At 42.0% G+C, this 16,699-nt stretch overlaps 1 protein-coding gene across 1 annotated transcript in view; it reads right to left on the bottom strand.

Annotated features, from left to right (window-relative positions):
- The window catches only part of VAT1L (vesicle amine transport 1 like), a 41,196-nt gene extending 24,793 nt beyond the window's left edge, over positions 1 to 16,403 (bottom strand). Inside the window, exons 1-3 of the mRNA XM_015874167.2 lie at positions 16,039 to 16,403; positions 10,981 to 11,110; positions 8,259 to 8,474 (exon numbers count right to left, since the gene is read on the bottom strand). Of these exons, the coding sequence (XP_015729653.1) occupies positions 8,259 to 8,474; positions 10,981 to 11,110; positions 16,039 to 16,268 (576 nt within the window). The 5' untranslated portion in view covers positions 16,269 to 16,403. The remainder of the gene's footprint in view (positions 1 to 8,258; positions 8,475 to 10,980; positions 11,111 to 16,038) is intronic.
- Between the last annotated feature and the right edge of the window lie 296 nt (positions 16,404 to 16,699).

Genomic DNA, 16,699 nt, shown 5'->3' with positions numbered 1-16,699 from the left:
ACATTATTGATCTATTCTTTAATTAGTTTTCTGCATTTTCAGCATAACTCGGGAATACGAGGGATAATGAATGCATCCTGAATCAAAGACAGTGTATGTTTAAAAGGTCTAATATTAGAGTAGGAAACGCTTTTTATCCTGATTAACATTTAACTAAACGACCATCAGATGAATAGGAGAAATGCATAAAAACATCACAGTGTACATAACCCGTTTTCTTCCTTTCACCCTCAATAGAGATAAGCTTATCTAAGACCTTACATGAGAATACTTTCTGTGGATACTTAAACCCTAAAACTGACTCACATGACCAGTATTTTTCTAACTGGATGAATGAGATCACTGAACTATTCCGTGGCACTTCCATGAAACATTCTTCTACAGCTTTCTGAAGCTGACCTTGGATTGCACTTATTTTTGTGCATAGTATTCCTAATATTTGAATTGCAAAAATATCGGAATAAAGGTAGATAATGGACTTAGCAAGATTTCCCCACCTAAACAGGAGAACTGAACTTCACCCTACAAACTCAAATGTTTCACTAATTTCTGTGGAATTCGACTAAGCTCCAGAACAGCACTGCAGCTATGCAAGTTGCTCTTAAGTCTCTTTTCTAATCCCTCAAGTCATTTAGCTACTTTTGGATTAGCAGCTTTCGTTTTAGAGGGCTACACATGCTAATTGCAAGTGTGAGGGGCCCCAGTGTTCGGAATGCCCCATGGCAGACAAAAGAAAGGCAGCTGTTTGTCTTCTCTTAGCTCCCCACCCAGACAGAATCTGTAGGAGTCCTTCACTCAGTGTGTACACACTGTATATGTTTCTGGGATAACCCAGACTCAAAAGCAAAACCTTGCACTTTGCTTTCTTGAACCTCATTAGGTTCACGTGGGCCAACCTTTCAAATTTATCATGGAGATACTTCCTGAAGAAGGGAAAACTGACAGAGGGCAAAAAAAGTCATTCTCATATGGCTACTTACATTTACATTTAAGGAGATTAAGCTGCCTTTGAATAAACTAATCTGTTCCTTCACTGCAGTAATAGATGTGATCACAAATAACTTCCTTACAAGGGAAGTAATCTGCTTTAAAATCTATTTATGAGGACTGCTCCAAAAGTAATGACTCCCACTTTAATATCTCAACCCACGACATTACAAATGGATGTTGCTGTTATGACAGTGGAGCTTGTTCATCGCTGGCGAAAATGCACAGCTAATGGTGGTGACTACACTTAAAAACAGCATTTAGTAGCTGAGAATTTGCTCTATTAATAGTGTTATTGTGCTCTTGGAACCTGTTGTAGTTTCCATGGAAATCAATAGAAGGCATTACCTTCAGAGTAATCCAGCTGCGTGCACACACACACACTGTTTATCATACAGAACTGCACTCTGACATCCAGCCTGGTTTACAGTGTTCTATGGAAGCAAAGCATGTCTCATGTACTGGTCTTGGCATAAGAGTCTTGCATCTCACCCCAAAGTCTGTTTGACAGATTCCTTTTCAAGGGATCCTAACTATTCATGACATCAGTGCGCTGAACCCAATCTCAACACGTGATTATTACAGAATCTATTTTAAGTGGATACAATTCTATCGGTTTCAGTTCCAGTAAAAAGACTAAAATTCTTATACACTTGCTTGCTTTAAAACTCAACTTTAAACCTGCAGGATCAGAAACTGCTCATGCTGAGACAGTCATATATTAAAAAAAAAAGAGAGAAAAGAAAAAAAAAAGCAGATTTTAAATAAAAATGAAACAGACCACTTCATTCTTTTAAGCAATTTCAAAGCTAAAAACATGGAAATCAAGAAGTCAGTATGAAAAGCACAAGTACATGAAAATTTACCCATCTAATCAGCTTATTAATACTAACAGCAGTCCCACATCAGTAGTCTTCCACACTCTCTTTGCTCTATATATTTTGCTATGTTATAACCTGAGCCCAGCCTTATGGCAGTAACAAACAAACCAGCTACAAGATAACATCCAGCAAAATGGCATCTATGAGAATCAATAGTAAGAAACAATCACTTCTGGAGTATATTTTTGCAGCCCTGAGGTGCTCTGGCATTTCAAAACTCACTCAGACTTGCACACAAAAGCTGGCTGGAATTGAACATGAAGATAACTCACACTTTCAAAATGCTCTGAAGCCACATTCCCATACCTGAAGGTGGTACGAAGTACACAAAGAGTAAGAAAACCGCAAGAGAGGATTATCTACAGATCTTCTGGCATCAAGGAGAACTTTCTTGCAGTGTCAGGAGAAGCCAGCTGCACAGTACAGCATCTCCTGAGGGTGTTAATTTTCTAGTACAGCAAAGGAAATTGGAAACCAAGAACCCAAGTGAACATTGCAGAGTGGACAAACAGAGCAAGCGTTCAGGCAGCATCTGTTACACTCAGTGCAGCACAGTAAGTTTTGGAGGAGAGGCAGCAGGAGGGTCATGGTGAGGTAACAAGCTCTATTTATCCTGACTTCCTGCAAGAATCAGCAGGGAATGCTTCCTCCTCACCCCTTGAAAAACTGTGAAGTTTGTGTGCAACCAAAACTCACGGCTCCGTCTACATCTGGTGTAAACCCTCTGCACCAAAGGGTTTACACCAGCATCCACCTGCCATGATTCTTGCTTGAAGCATGCAAACTCAATTGGAAAAGACAGAACAGCTGAGGAAAAAGCTCAGCAGTGGCAGCCTGTGAGGTGATTCAGCAGGGGACTCAGGAAAAGGACATGTCCTCTGGGGAGGGCAGAAAGAAAGGCCTTCAGACACCACAGCCTGCTTTGGTCAGGGAAACTGCTTTTTGTGTATGGCGTGCCAAGCTTTTGTGTTTGATTAACAGATTATGCTCTGAGGCAGTGTCTGGAAATAGACTTGGGCATGGCACTGGGACTTCCCTGTGCTGCTGAGGGAGCATATCCATTGCTTTAGAGGCATTCACATGGCACAGGGCATCACGGTGTAAAGACACCCTGTCTGGCTTCAAATGCTAGGATACTGAAAGCAGCTACACACAGCTTTGTGTGGGCTGATTTATTCTCTTCCTTTTCAGACGGAGATGAAATAGGAGAAAAGCAATTGGGGTGTATTTATTAAGTGCAGAAATCCTATGAACTACTGAGAAGAAAACAGCAAGTGCAGTTCTGGAAGGTACTAGATAAAATTTTTATCAGATTGGGAAGCTGCAATGCCATTGTACAATATATTAGTTGAGACCATCAGAAAAAGGGAGTAAATTCCAATAACACATATTCAAGAAGAACTCAAATAGAAGTCAAGAGTGCTACTTAATTTACTCCTACCTGCTATGTGCAGACAGACCTAAATTCAGTCAACCTGTACAATGTTAGAAAGGATCAGAGATGCTGGGAGACCTGTTTTAGAAGGTTGGCTTTCAGACTGCCCACTGCTGCTTTGCAGTCACTCAGCTCAAAGCCCATGAAATACTTCTGTATGGATTACTGTGTATAGTAGGATACTCAATGAAACAGATATCTGACCTTATTATAGAAACTGAGTGTGCACAAGCAAACTTGCTTTCAACATGAAAAACACAGGCCCAGGAAGGGTTTGATTCTAAGCATCTACTTTCTAACCATATATACATACTACCAAAAAAATATGAATGAACTGTCTCAAAATGAAAGAACAGCTAATTTAAATGAAGGGGTCAGAGAAGATACAGAGATACATTAACTGGCTACAAATTAAACCTGGAAATTGAGAAAGACTTCTTATCATGCAAGACAGTGCAGGGAAACTTTGGTTTGTTTTTCTTTTAGGAAGAGATCTGATCATTCTTTTGAAGGAGTTCCTGTGATACTGTGAGATCAGCTGCTAAAGAGTGCCAGTTCTTTGTCACATCAGTGTTGCCACTTTGGTGATTCATTTTGGAACACATCCTCAAATATTTGCAATTTGTACAGGGGAGACGAAATAAAAAGGGCTCCTGCCAAGCAGTAACCTATCCTGCCAGGATGACCTAAATCTGTTGCCAAGTCAGATTTATCCTTCAAATTCAGACAGGAGAGCTTGCATCTGTATCTTCCTTTACTTCCTCTTCTGCTAAGTGTAGAAGGAAGGTCAGATCACAGCTTCAGGACAGCAGTCAATACTGCAGCTTGGTTCTAGCACCTGGGAGACTGAAACGTGAAAGAACTGGCTAGTAATTCTGCCTTGTATCTGAGGGGTTAAGCACTGAAATTGAAGCGTTTACATGATTGTGGTAAATGACCAATATTTTATGCTCTAAGCAGCTGGAACAGGCAGTATATAAAAACTAAACAGACGAGCAAATGGCCATAACAGCAGTGTCCAGCAAATCTAAACCCATGAAAGAATTCATTTTCTGAGCAGATATAATAGACAGAGAAACTGGATTTATTGCAGCTAGAAATGATAATGTTTTTTTCACTTCTTTTTTTTTTTTTTTTTTTTAAAGTAGAGTAATCCTGTAAAATACACCAATTCAATTAATCCAGGATACAGTTCACAAGTTTATGAAGTTGTTCTTCATATTATTAACGTAATCTCATACATGCCTGTACTGAAACTTACACTGAATGCACTGACTTGAACAGTCTCTGTTTTAGAGTAGTAATTGCTTCACGCAGATCAGTCCCAGAGGACTAGATGCTAATGCTTTTCCTCACTCTATTTTTTCAGTTGCCACTTAGCTACCCTTGAAAAAAAAAGTCATTTGAGTACATTTGTGATGGGACCTATTCTACCACTGTCTTACAAACATTAATTATGGAGTTCTACAGTTAAATTAAGCCACTTTCTCACCTGGTTATTTGTCCTGCACTAAGCTGCATTCTTGCAAACCACTCATGCTTTTGAGCTTTGATTTCTGTGTGTGTATAATCCGAAGTTTTTCAAGTTCATTGTTAGCTGACCTCACTGTTTCAGCAATCAGTTCAGAAGGGCACTTACACACTTCTCTAGCTTTAAGCATTTAAACCTCATACATAGTATACAGTTTTATCTTGTTAACCGCTGAACTGCCCTGCTGCTCTGTATTATAGTCTGCTTAATTGGAAGTGTTAAGTGATAGCATATGACCAGCCTTGTTTTTAAGTATGAAACGAGAATGCTTTGCAAAATACTAATTTCTTATCTATGTCTGATGAGAAATGTGAGCCAGACGGCCCCTAATATTTCTCCAGCCTACTTCAGTTTCTAGGATGACAGCTGACAGTCAGTTTCTCTTAATTTCTCCCATCTCAACAGATAAAAAGATATAGGAAAACCAGAACACCCTTTGCAGCTTCCATTCCAAACAGTCAAAATCAACAACCTGACCCTAGGAAACCAAAGTAAACACAATCTCCTCTTTCAGATCCCCTTATCTAAGCACTGCAGCAGGTCTTTCTCGTTAGATGGAAGGCTACAATATACAATGTTACAAGCAGTTCGTGACTGTCTGTACTTCTCCTGTTCTGGAGACAAGATGCTGCCCTACAGCCAGACATCTTTCCTACCATGAAGATCACTCAACTCCCTGACCTTTTAGCTGAGTGGAAGGCAATGAGCATTTTCTTTCTCTCTACATTATCTATCGACATCCTTTGAAACTTCCAGGAGTAAATCACCTTAACTAAAACACCCGGTCAGATACCAAACGATACCACCACATACTAAACATAACCCCAAGCACAGATGGGAAAGCAGTCTGGGAGTTTCCTCCCTACCAAAAATATCTACAAACAAAAACAAGGCCACATAAATACATGGAGGCAATGCAAAAATAAAGGTCCCTGAGAATTCTCCCTGACTCTGCTTTTTGAGAAAGCTGCACGATTCTCCTGAAGGGAGCTGGAGAGCCAGAACAAAGAACCTCACAAAAGCTTTTTGAAACAACAAGTTCTCTCTCTCTCTCTCTCTCTTTTATTTTTAATAAACTGCCTGAAATGGCTAAAATAATGATCGTGTATAATGAGAAAAGAAAATTACAAGCTTCTAGTCCCACAGGGAGCCCACTGTCTCATTAAAGTATTCTGGAATTTCTATGGCATTTAAAAACAAACTGGACATGCTGAAAACGTTCACAGACCTGGTATCTATTAAAGCAATAACACACACACACACAAATCTCTTCCCATAGTGACTCCAGTGTCAGCTTTCTGGTTTATTAGCAAAGCACTTCATGAAAATAATTTCCTTGGTTGAGGCTGTTATATTTTTCAAAGGATTAACAGACAGAGTATAAGAGTGGTTTAAGGGGGAATACGTGCCTTCAGCACATTTCCTCTGAAATCTTGAGCGGAAAAATCACTTCACAGTATGAGATTTTACCTGTAATACCTACCAAGGAATGGAAGAAGCTTCTCCATTTGGGTCCTAATGACACATGCTCTACCACCAAACCCAACAGCCTGCATAAGACACTGCCCCTGTGACATCAGCATCCTGCCCTACAGGCTAACCAGTGCATCTCCACTTCACCTGCAGCACTCCCCAGATCACATAGATCTACACTAATACTGCCCACTTTGGCTGCACCTCCTGCACCTCTGCTTTTTCCTCTGGAAGCTCTGTTATTTAACTACTTCACAAGGCATAAATGTGTTTTTTCTCTTGTTCTCTTGGGAGCCACACAGGACATTCCCCACTTCAGCTTCTCTCTGAGGAAGCCCACAAGTAACACATCAGAAAGATGCTCACTGGGCATCTGCAATAGCAGAAAGGAAGAAAGACAGCAGCGCCTTAACAGAACAGTCCAGCACAGGGCTTGCCTAGTGAAGAAGACTGCATAGGTTAGTAGAGTGCTAACAGTGCTTAAGTAAGATGATGAAGAAATAATAGAGATGAGTGAAGCTAAAAAAGGGATAGGAAAAAAAAAAAAAAAAGAAAGAAAGAAAAATGTAGCAAGGACACTTTATCCTAATAGAGACAGTCTAGACAGTCTATTCTAATAGTCCATTTTCTCTAAAGTTATGCATATGCACACATTCTTGGGTGTTTTGCTAATTCAGTATGCTCAGCCTGGGTCCACACAGAGTCAGCTGGGCTAGTGGCCTCACAGGTAAACACAGAACCTTAAAGTCCTACCGAATATCCAGTTCCCCCAGTGCGTGGCCTCCAGTTGTTTTAACAGTCCTAAATTCCACATGAAAAGCTTTAATGTTATAGAACAATAAAGTCAGCCATAATGGTCTAGGTTGTACTGTGCTGAAACATAATAAGATTATAAATTCCATTCATTTACAGAAGTTTTCCAAGAGGATCATTTACTGCAAGTAGGATTATTGTTAACTAAAAATACTTTGTGCAGGGAACTGATGAATTTATTCCTTTGATTACAGACTTCATTTTCATGAGAAACTAAAAGAAGGTCTAAGGGCACAGAATCAGAGAAAAGGTGTTTGGGGCTGCCTACCAGACACTTCTGTAGACAATAAAATATTAATTTAGCATAAATAAGGCACAATTGTAAGACAGAGGAGGTTCTCTAATTTAAAAGGTTGAGATCTGCTCATGTTCTAAGGTTATAAAATCATTCTTACGGAAGAGGACAGCAGAATTTCCAATATAAACATATTTCCCTCTAGGTGTCTTAATATTTTATTCAAGAGAGATTTTTCCAAAGATATTTCAAGTTGGTAACACCAAATGCTGGCTTCTCATGTCACTACGTGACCTGGGGCTCCAACCAATCCATTCAGCCATTGCTTTGCCTATGCAGTACAATGCCTCTTTACTGACAACCCAAAACATGGCATGCAGCAGCTACCTCTGACTAATTCAAATTCTGTATTTGTATCGCTTTTTCCTCAGATTTGGCACAATAATATTTTCCACTGCCTTCAATCCCAATAAATGAAAAAAGTATACTGACTTTCACAAAGAAACATCACACCTGCTCACGGCATCTGCAGGAATATTCCAATAGGGCCGTTTACTTCAAGGAGAATTAAGGTTACCATGAAGACCTTACGCAGGGAGCTGATTTATTTAATCCTTTCATTACAGCCTTCTTTCACAATGAACAAATACAAAGCACAGAAAGGCTGGGATACAAAGTTTGAGGTAAAACCTACTTGTTGATTTCTGAGTCCCTTCTAAAGGTTTCTGGTGCTTTTTGGGGTAGAGTTGATTGTCAGAGCATTTTTATTTCACCAAAAGCCTGCATTGCTTTCTGATGTATCTCCTGTACCACAATCCCTCACGTAGGAAAGACTGATTTCAAATCAAACCACAGCATCTGGCTTGTTTCAGTGACTTGAAAGTAAGAGAAGGTCCAACTTACCACCCCACCTCCTGCAGAGTGAACCAGCACAGACATGCCTTCTCTTAGGTTAGCAACTTCAAAGAGCATCATGTAGGCAGTTACAAAGTTCATGGGAAATGCAGCAGCTTCAGAAAAACTCATGTCGTCTGGGATCTTGTAGACAAATTCTGCCGGGGTACAAACAACTTCAGCCCATGCGTTGTAGTTTACAAAAGCCATGACTCTGTCTCCAATCTACAAATAAGGACAAAAAAAACCCCACTGAGGATATGTGTGCAACCAAAACTGTAGGTAGGAACTTCTAAGATCTGCAACTCTCTTGTTCAAGCTGTGGATGACAGATAGTAAAGATAACAGTGGTCCATATTGTTGGCAACACAGCAGTACAGAACAGGCACATTTTAATCTCCCAAGCACTTGTCATCACTTTGGCTTCGGGATTTTGTGGGTTAGCAAAATGCCAAGGTGCTGCTGACAGTTCTGAAAGGTTTATATCTCTCTTAGAACGAAAATACTGGAACAGAACTGTCATTCCAGTTTCCCTGAGACGTCTCCTCTGTTTGAAATTCACATTCAAATTAGCAGTGCATCACTGGTAACCATTCTGTGGTTTCCTTTTGCTGTTAGCAAAGTGTATAAAATCTAAAATCTATTCAGATTAATGAGTATGTTCACAGTCTTATAGCCTTGCAAACAAACATAAATTATTACCAAAAAGAATACTAAGGCGAGAGACCCCTCTTGGTGATTCCCAAGGGATTTCTTAATAATAAAGATCATATTTTTACTATGAACATTATACAGAACCTGTACATCATGTCAAATTGGACATCAGCTCCTGAGAACCATCTCCACAACTATAGATCACGCCTGTTACATCTGAGCTCAGCACAAATCAGCTTTTGCTTTCGGTGGGAAGAAGAAGAGGCTGTTGCTCTACTACTCCCTAACAACAACAACAAAAAGGGCTTTCTTTCAACGTAAAGCATCAAAAATGGATTGTCATTTTATGTCATCACATCACACAATAATGCAATTGCAGCTAGTGAAGACAATAAGTAGCCGGCAATATCTCAAATGTAAGATGGCCTGAGCATGATGCAACTTGAACAGGACGTGATCTACAAAGGGAAAGGAGGTCAGAAAATATAGGGTGCAATCTCAGCAATTCCTGCAGTCTCTACAAACAGAGGTAACAGCATACGTCAACAAGACAATGAGCATCTGGCATCCTCCTATTCAGTGCAAAAATCCCATAAAGAAGTCAACAGAGCATCACTACATCTTCATCTTGGAACATTCCCCTGGCGATGGGCTCATACCTGTGCACAGCATCATTTCAAGTTTCAGATCTTCTTCAAGGTTACTTAAAACACCACCACAGCTATGCAGACTATATGTAAAAAGTAAAATACCAGAACTTGTTTTGATTTCAGGAAGCACACCAGGGAACAACCATGTTTTATGGTCAGAACAAAGTAATAATCTTCAGAGACCCAGTATATTCATTCAGGTGCAACATTACTCAAACAAGAACCATATGATATAGCCTTATATGATGCCTTTTAAAAACAGCAGGAACATTTAAACTAAGAATGCTATCTAATCAGAAAATTTCCTACTGTCCCTTCATAAAATATTCCTCCATATGGACTACAGCTAACAGAATACTAGTGCTGAGCAATTGAAGCAGAAGAATTTTTCAAATAGTTAAGTTTCTGTTCAGTTACTGTCTATCACAAAAACACTGAAAGAATATTATTTATTGCAAGGCAGAGACAAGGCAGGAGGGGGGAAATGGAAAAATGTCCTAGAAGCAGCTTACCATTGACACCCTACTGGAAACTAAATTGGCTGTCTGTATTCAAGAGAGAAATTCTGAAGCTTTCCTGGAACAATAATATTATTACTTTTAATAAATTTTAGGTAATTGCCTTCTTAAGAAACAGTAAGAATTTATAAATGCAATCATACCTGATGACATGACAGAATCAGCAAAGAGCTGATATCAGACTGATGTGCATTAACTCGATTATTTCCTATTTCAGAATTTTTATATCTAATATAAGTAACAGAGTACAAGATTGGAGGAAATAGAGGTGTTCAGTATCAGTAATGAAAACAGTAGGTAGAACACAGCGCTGTTTATACACAGCCCACTGAAGAGTACATAATGTCAACAAGTTCTGATAGCTTTATTACACACATTAACTATCTGTCATTTATCATTACTCTGTTAGGCAAAACAGATTCTGATCACTCAAGAAGTTAAGTCACATACCCAGAATCAGTGTCCCATTATTGTCTGCACTATATGAACGCACACAGCTGTAAGAAATGCTTATCATAGATGGGACCTTGTTAATTAAAGATCAAGAACTGGAACTAGCATCAGCAGTGCATGGGTTTCAAGGAACTGAATTATAACAATAGCAAACATGGCCAAGAAAAGTTAACTCAATTTCTTTCTTAAAGCTCAGAAGTTCCTACAAAACTATCCAGGTATGCACACAGCACAGGTGACTTTTCAGGAAAGATTTGAAGAAGACTGGAGTGGTGACCTTAGAAATTAATTGAAGAAGTCATTCCCACACTTGGGAAGCAGAAAGGGAAAACTGCTCTTTCAGATCTCAACACGGTGATGAAGGCTGCTGGCACTGGCAGAATAGAAAGCAAGCAATAACAATCTCAGTGTAAAGGTACTTAATTAGTCTTTCCCTGAAATTAAAGAAAATATTACCTCAAATCCTTTCACGCTGTCTCCAATAGCTTCTACGATTCCAGAGCATTCAAAGCCAGGAACAAGTGGTGTCTTAGGGGGGTTGTCAATATTCCCCTGTCGCACCATCAAGTCAATAAAATTCAAACCACTGTAAAACACAGGAAAATAAAAGAAATCAGAACTATATCAAAGAGGAAAATCTTGACCTGAGCAATAACAAAGCCAGAAATCTTCTGGGCAACATAAAAACTTGGGCTCTACAGCACAGGTGTAACCCAGAGGACATCCCCATCCTTCAAGTGTGGAGCAGACTGACTTTACAGCAGTGCTACACAGACTGTGGGCAGAACATGCACAAGGCAACCACATCCCATCCTTAAACAGAACTCTAAATTATACCGGCTGCTTAGGAGTCATGTGCAGAAACTGACAGGGACCATTTAAAATTTCTAACAGGGAAACATCATGATTTCCATGAAGGCATCACTAGTTGGCAAATAAAACCAGTTCTATTTGAGAAACAAACAAAAGAACCCTCAGACACTGTGTAGGTGTTTTGGTCCAAAAGTGACCTGATGGAACTGTCCTAAATCCAAAAGTGACCCCAGGAATTCATCTTGCTTTCATCTCAGGCTGGAGTCCAAACTGTGATGAGAACTTGTTCTGTTTCAGTTAGGCCACTGTTTTCAGATTTCCTCCTGAACCATTTCTAAACAGTTTTACAATGGTTATTAAGGTCTTTGGAATCCTCAGGAAGCTTACAGCTCTCCCCTATAGCCTGAGCTTTGCTCTGCCTTTTGTATGCTTTCCAGTTTTATTTAATAGAATGAAGTTTCCTATAGGTAGGCTCCAAAACGAACAAGAAAACCAACAACAAAGTCCCACATTTATCCACGATGTGTACATATAAATTCCTGGAACAAAAGCTGTACATACAGTTAAAATTCTAACACTTATAGCAACATTCTAACAATAACTCCAGCATTAATCCACCCTTGTAAAACACGGCCCTGTGTTTATTGTTAGCTGGAATTGCTGCATACTGACTCCCCCATGTCTATGCAGCGATGCACAATGCCAGTCCTACTCACGCATATGATGCCAACAACTGCTCTGATGCATAAAATTACTGGTGTGTACAAGTATTTATGAGATGGAGCTTTAGTCAGACACTAATCAAGACACTCACACACTGAACAGACCCAACAAACAAAAGGACAGAAGAGACACACAGCACAACATGAGGACAAGACAGCATTCATGAGATGTAGGTCAATTGGGAGAGGGGGGGGGGAAAAGAAAGGAAGAAAAATTCCACTGAATGCAAATATTTGTAATTGAGGGACAGCTTAAAAAGCTCCAAAAGTAGAATTACTGATTATTTTTTGAAAGCATGGCTATAACAACCCAGCTTGAGAACTCAGGAGGAAAATTAAACAACAAAACCCACAAACACACCATATGCATATACACAAAGCTCATCACCATGTGGAAGGGTGAGAGAGCGTGGGCACAATTGGGTTGGAAGCTTTGAAATTACTTTGGAAAGAGCACTTCCTATCCAGTGGTCAAGGCCAGCCCTGCATTGCCATTGAGAAGTTGATACATGAAACAGAACCTCTGAACAACAAAATGCCTGTGAAGCAGTCAGCATGTGAAAAGAGAATGATGACAGCAACAAAACAAGCACATAAAAAACCCACAAAAGAACCATAACCAAACTGCTAAGCAATCACCTTTAGTCTCTTATGGGCCTACATGTTTTCATGACCCTGTTATTCTCATTTATGCATTTGGTTTCACTCCTCTGCATCCTTTCATATAAACGAGTTGCTATTAGCCAGCTTTGAGCAAGTCTTATCCACAACAAAGCTGAAAATACAACTGGGTTGTCTGATAAAACCAGCAAATTATTATTGTTTTTAATCAGATGGAGAGCCCAAAAATGAGTAGCTATCTTAGTAACTATCTCCAGGACATCCAACCTTGTCAAATCTTTCATTGAGATTCAACCAACAGCAGATAAAGGAAAAGGGGAATTTGGCTGCAAAGATCACAAGAAAATGTCAGAGATTCTAGAGAATAAACACCATTCATCTCCTTCATCAGCACAAACCAGCACAGCTTCTTCTGGTGTATAACACAAGACAGTTACTGCTGAACTTCCATACATGCATATGCAGAGGGAAAAGAGTAAATTCTAAGTGACCCAGTGAGGAACAACGCACAGCTTCCTGCAATCATGTGCTTTACATCCTAAATGAAAAGCTGTGTGCACGTGGAGATAAGGAAGCACATAAATTACCAGCATGACAGAGGGGCTCTGCAAGGAGCTCTCAGCAAAACAGCACAGACAGTGGGGTGAGCTACAGACTGACTTACACGGTCATCTCATCTCCAAAGCCACTGTTTATCAAAACTGAACTATCTTTGAATCTGACTTTCCAAGTCTGCAATGCTTTGCCTTAATAGCTTTGAAGCCCTTGAATATTCACTTCTGTTTTTGAGGATTAACTTCTCTGCATCTTTTAAAAACTATGAGACCCCTGTAGGTGCAGTGTTCTACTCTTATCATCTTCTTCCACCATCAGATCAGCACTGGTCATCCTGGTTCTCTTTGCTCTGATCCATGCATTGCAGGATGCCCAGCACTCCCACTACAAAACATAAGATCACACTGACCAACGTCAGCACTCTGGTTTGGACAGGAGCTGCTTCTGATCTTTCTTATTTCACTGTAAGATTCCGCTGATATTAAACACTGAAGTACAACAGAGCAAAGAAGAGCACTGAGTTCTGCGTTCTTATGTCTCCTTTTACGCAAGCAAGTAAATTGCCTGAAAATCACATGCTTTTCATCCAGAAACAGCCAGAATTCATGAACAAGACTCCTTTTACAAAGGAAATTGATACGCTCTCTCCTACGCTGAGGATTTCTATTATTTGCTCTCAATTTTTAAGTGCTGCTATCTCAGAATCAGCAGGTCAGAAGGATCACTTCTGCTTCATTCCCCAGGAAGAAATAATTATAACAGAGCAAAGAAAAATATAAAGGAGGTAATTGCAGCACATCACTCCTTACTCACACATCTTATCTGAAATGTTCGTCTGGGATCGCTCGAGCCATTCGTCTCATCTATCAAACAACGTACACTAATATTTTGTAGGCTGCAAACGGCAGTAAAAACAAATAGAGCAATTTCGACTGCTCTGCCATTACCAGCCCAAAATTATTTCAGATGTGCAGAAGCTGTGACTCAGCTTGGACATTGATGGCTGTTCCATCCATTAGTCACAGAATGAGGCTAACACATGACTCATCACAACCGAGACATTTTCAATTGGATCACCGATATGCCAGGCCTTCAAAAGGATAAGTCAACATGCTAACAGCAACGTATCCTCCACTGCCTCTATTTATAGTGCCATACTACAAAATACACATACACACATAATTTAACTGCCTTTACTATCTGTATTATTTATCATGCATACACATATTGTCTTAAAATAACTATTCTCTCTACAAGTTAACCCTACCTTGAAAGTCAACTGCAGACCTGTTTCACTAAGCTTCATTTGGCAACAGTAGAACCTAGAGGAAGCTCATCTTTGTCATGCTCAGCGCTGTGTGCATTAACAGGTGGATGTCACATTGGGCAAATCCAACAGACCCTTCTGTCACTTGGAGCCCTAGACTTGACCACAAGCCCATCATCACCCTGACCAACCTCCTGTGTTTACAGTGAAGAAGATTAGCTGATTGATTTTGCCTTGTTTGGAAGCAAACTTTGGTGACCTGAGCACACATCAGCCCTACAGCCACTAAGAAAACAACAGAACCTGTTCCGCAATGGGATAATAGCCCTGCTTGACAGCAGAATGAACTACCCAAGAGCTAAACATCTACCATTACTTCTTCTAGCCTGGAACTTGCATTTCTCATCACAGCTAGCAAGAGTCAAAAAATTAAACAACACAGAAGTCATAGTTATCTCTCCCTGTTCAGGTCTATAGATCTCACTTCTTGTGGGCAACACTTCATTAGTAAGTATACTAATATTTACTAGTATCTCTCTGGATACTTACTAGTATCTCTCCCTGTTCAGGTCTATGGATCTCATTTCTTGTGGGGGCAACACTTTATTCCTTTGCACAACCCTTAGGGTCCCCTGATGCCAGCATCTCCCAGGCTGCAACATCCCTTAACCCACCGGGGTGCTCCAGATCTAGAGCACATCCACAGGTGCACATCGCCCACACCAAGTGTGCTGCCCTGTGACACAACTCAGCCTTCCTCTGCGTTCGCCTTCTGGAAGCATCATGCTGCCCAACTGAACAGAACAGAGGGCGGCCATCCTGCACCTTGGCTTACATCGACCTGATCTCTTAGATATCAAGTTGTGCAGGAAGACCCTCACGTTGTCTCCTGCCACTTGAAAAGAAAACAATTCTACTTCCATAAAAGAACTCGTGCACTGAGAACGAGCTCTCTAAGAAGCACAATCTGCTCCAGTTGTCCGGGGAAAAAACAGAAAAGCCGTCTGGGAAGCTGACTGCGGGACGGCAGCAGACCGCTATGCGGGCAGGGACCGCGCCGTGCCGGCACCCAGCAGCGGGACCGGCTGAGCGAACATCGCAGGGACGGGACGGCACCAACAGCTCTCAGCAAAACAAAACCCTGAACGCGGCCGGGCGCGGATTGTCCCCGTATCTCCCTGACGGCACCACGAAAATCGATGATTTCTGTCTCAGCGCCGCTCCTGATCACCCGCCCGCACCTCCGCTCGGCGCTCCCCCGCTGGATGCCGGGCTCGGGCGGCGGCCAACGGGAAGCCACAAGTGGGGAAGTTCCCCCTCCAGGGACGGATGCCCCGTCCTTGGAGGTGTTCAAGACCAGGTTGGACGGGGCCCTGGGCAACCTGATCTAGTAAATGTGTATGTTTGGTGGCCCTGCCAGGCAGGGGGTTGGAACTACATGATCCTTGAGGTCCCTTCCAACCTGGGTCATTCTGTGATTCAAGGACCCGCCGGCCCCACCCGGCCCCCAGCCCCGGCAGGGAAGCGATACTGAACCAGGCTTTCACGCGGATCTTCAGCTCCCCTTCCTGCGGCTCCGGCATGGCTTTCTTGGACACGCGGAGCTTGTTGAGCCCCCCGAAGGCGGACAGCACCACGGCTCTCATCTCCTTGGTATCCGCCGCCCGCAGGCTGCCTCCCGCGCTGCCCTCGGCGGTTTCCTTGCCGCCTTCCTTCTCGATCATCTGCTCCGTCTCCTCCGCTCTCTGCGCTCCCTCCTTGGCCATGGCGGGGCTGCGATGCGGCTCCCGCCGGCTGCGGCTGTGCGAGGAGCGGTGCCGCCGTGTGGAATGGCCGCGGGCACGGCGCGGGTCCGCCCGCCGCCGCAATGCACCGACTAGATGCGCAGCACCATCCGCCTCCACGCGGCGGGTGGGGACCCCGAGGACGGAGAAGCGGAACGAAACGGGACGGGACGGAGCTGGAGCTCGGCGTCGCACCTGGCGGGCACGCCCGGAGGTGGCGCAGAGAAGGGGTTTTCTCCTCACGGGCTGGCGGTGGTACGGGCTGGTTTCATTGGGGCTCCCTACGGTCCATCTTGATTCCTCCTCACAACGCTCAGGTCTCTAATTGAGGTGCCTGACACCTGAACTCCAGCCTGTCCCTCCCCTCAGGGATTGTAAATCACTGACTCCCCCAGGGCTGCCCTCACATCGCT

The sequence above is a fragment of the Coturnix japonica genome, chromosome 11, assembly GCF_001577835.2.
Source record: "Coturnix japonica isolate 7356 chromosome 11, Coturnix japonica 2.1, whole genome shotgun sequence".
NCBI lineage: Eukaryota > Metazoa > Chordata > Aves > Galliformes > Phasianidae > Coturnix > Coturnix japonica.
The sequence above is the reverse complement of the archived record's forward strand: the minus strand, read 5'-3'. Positions and strand labels throughout refer to the sequence as shown.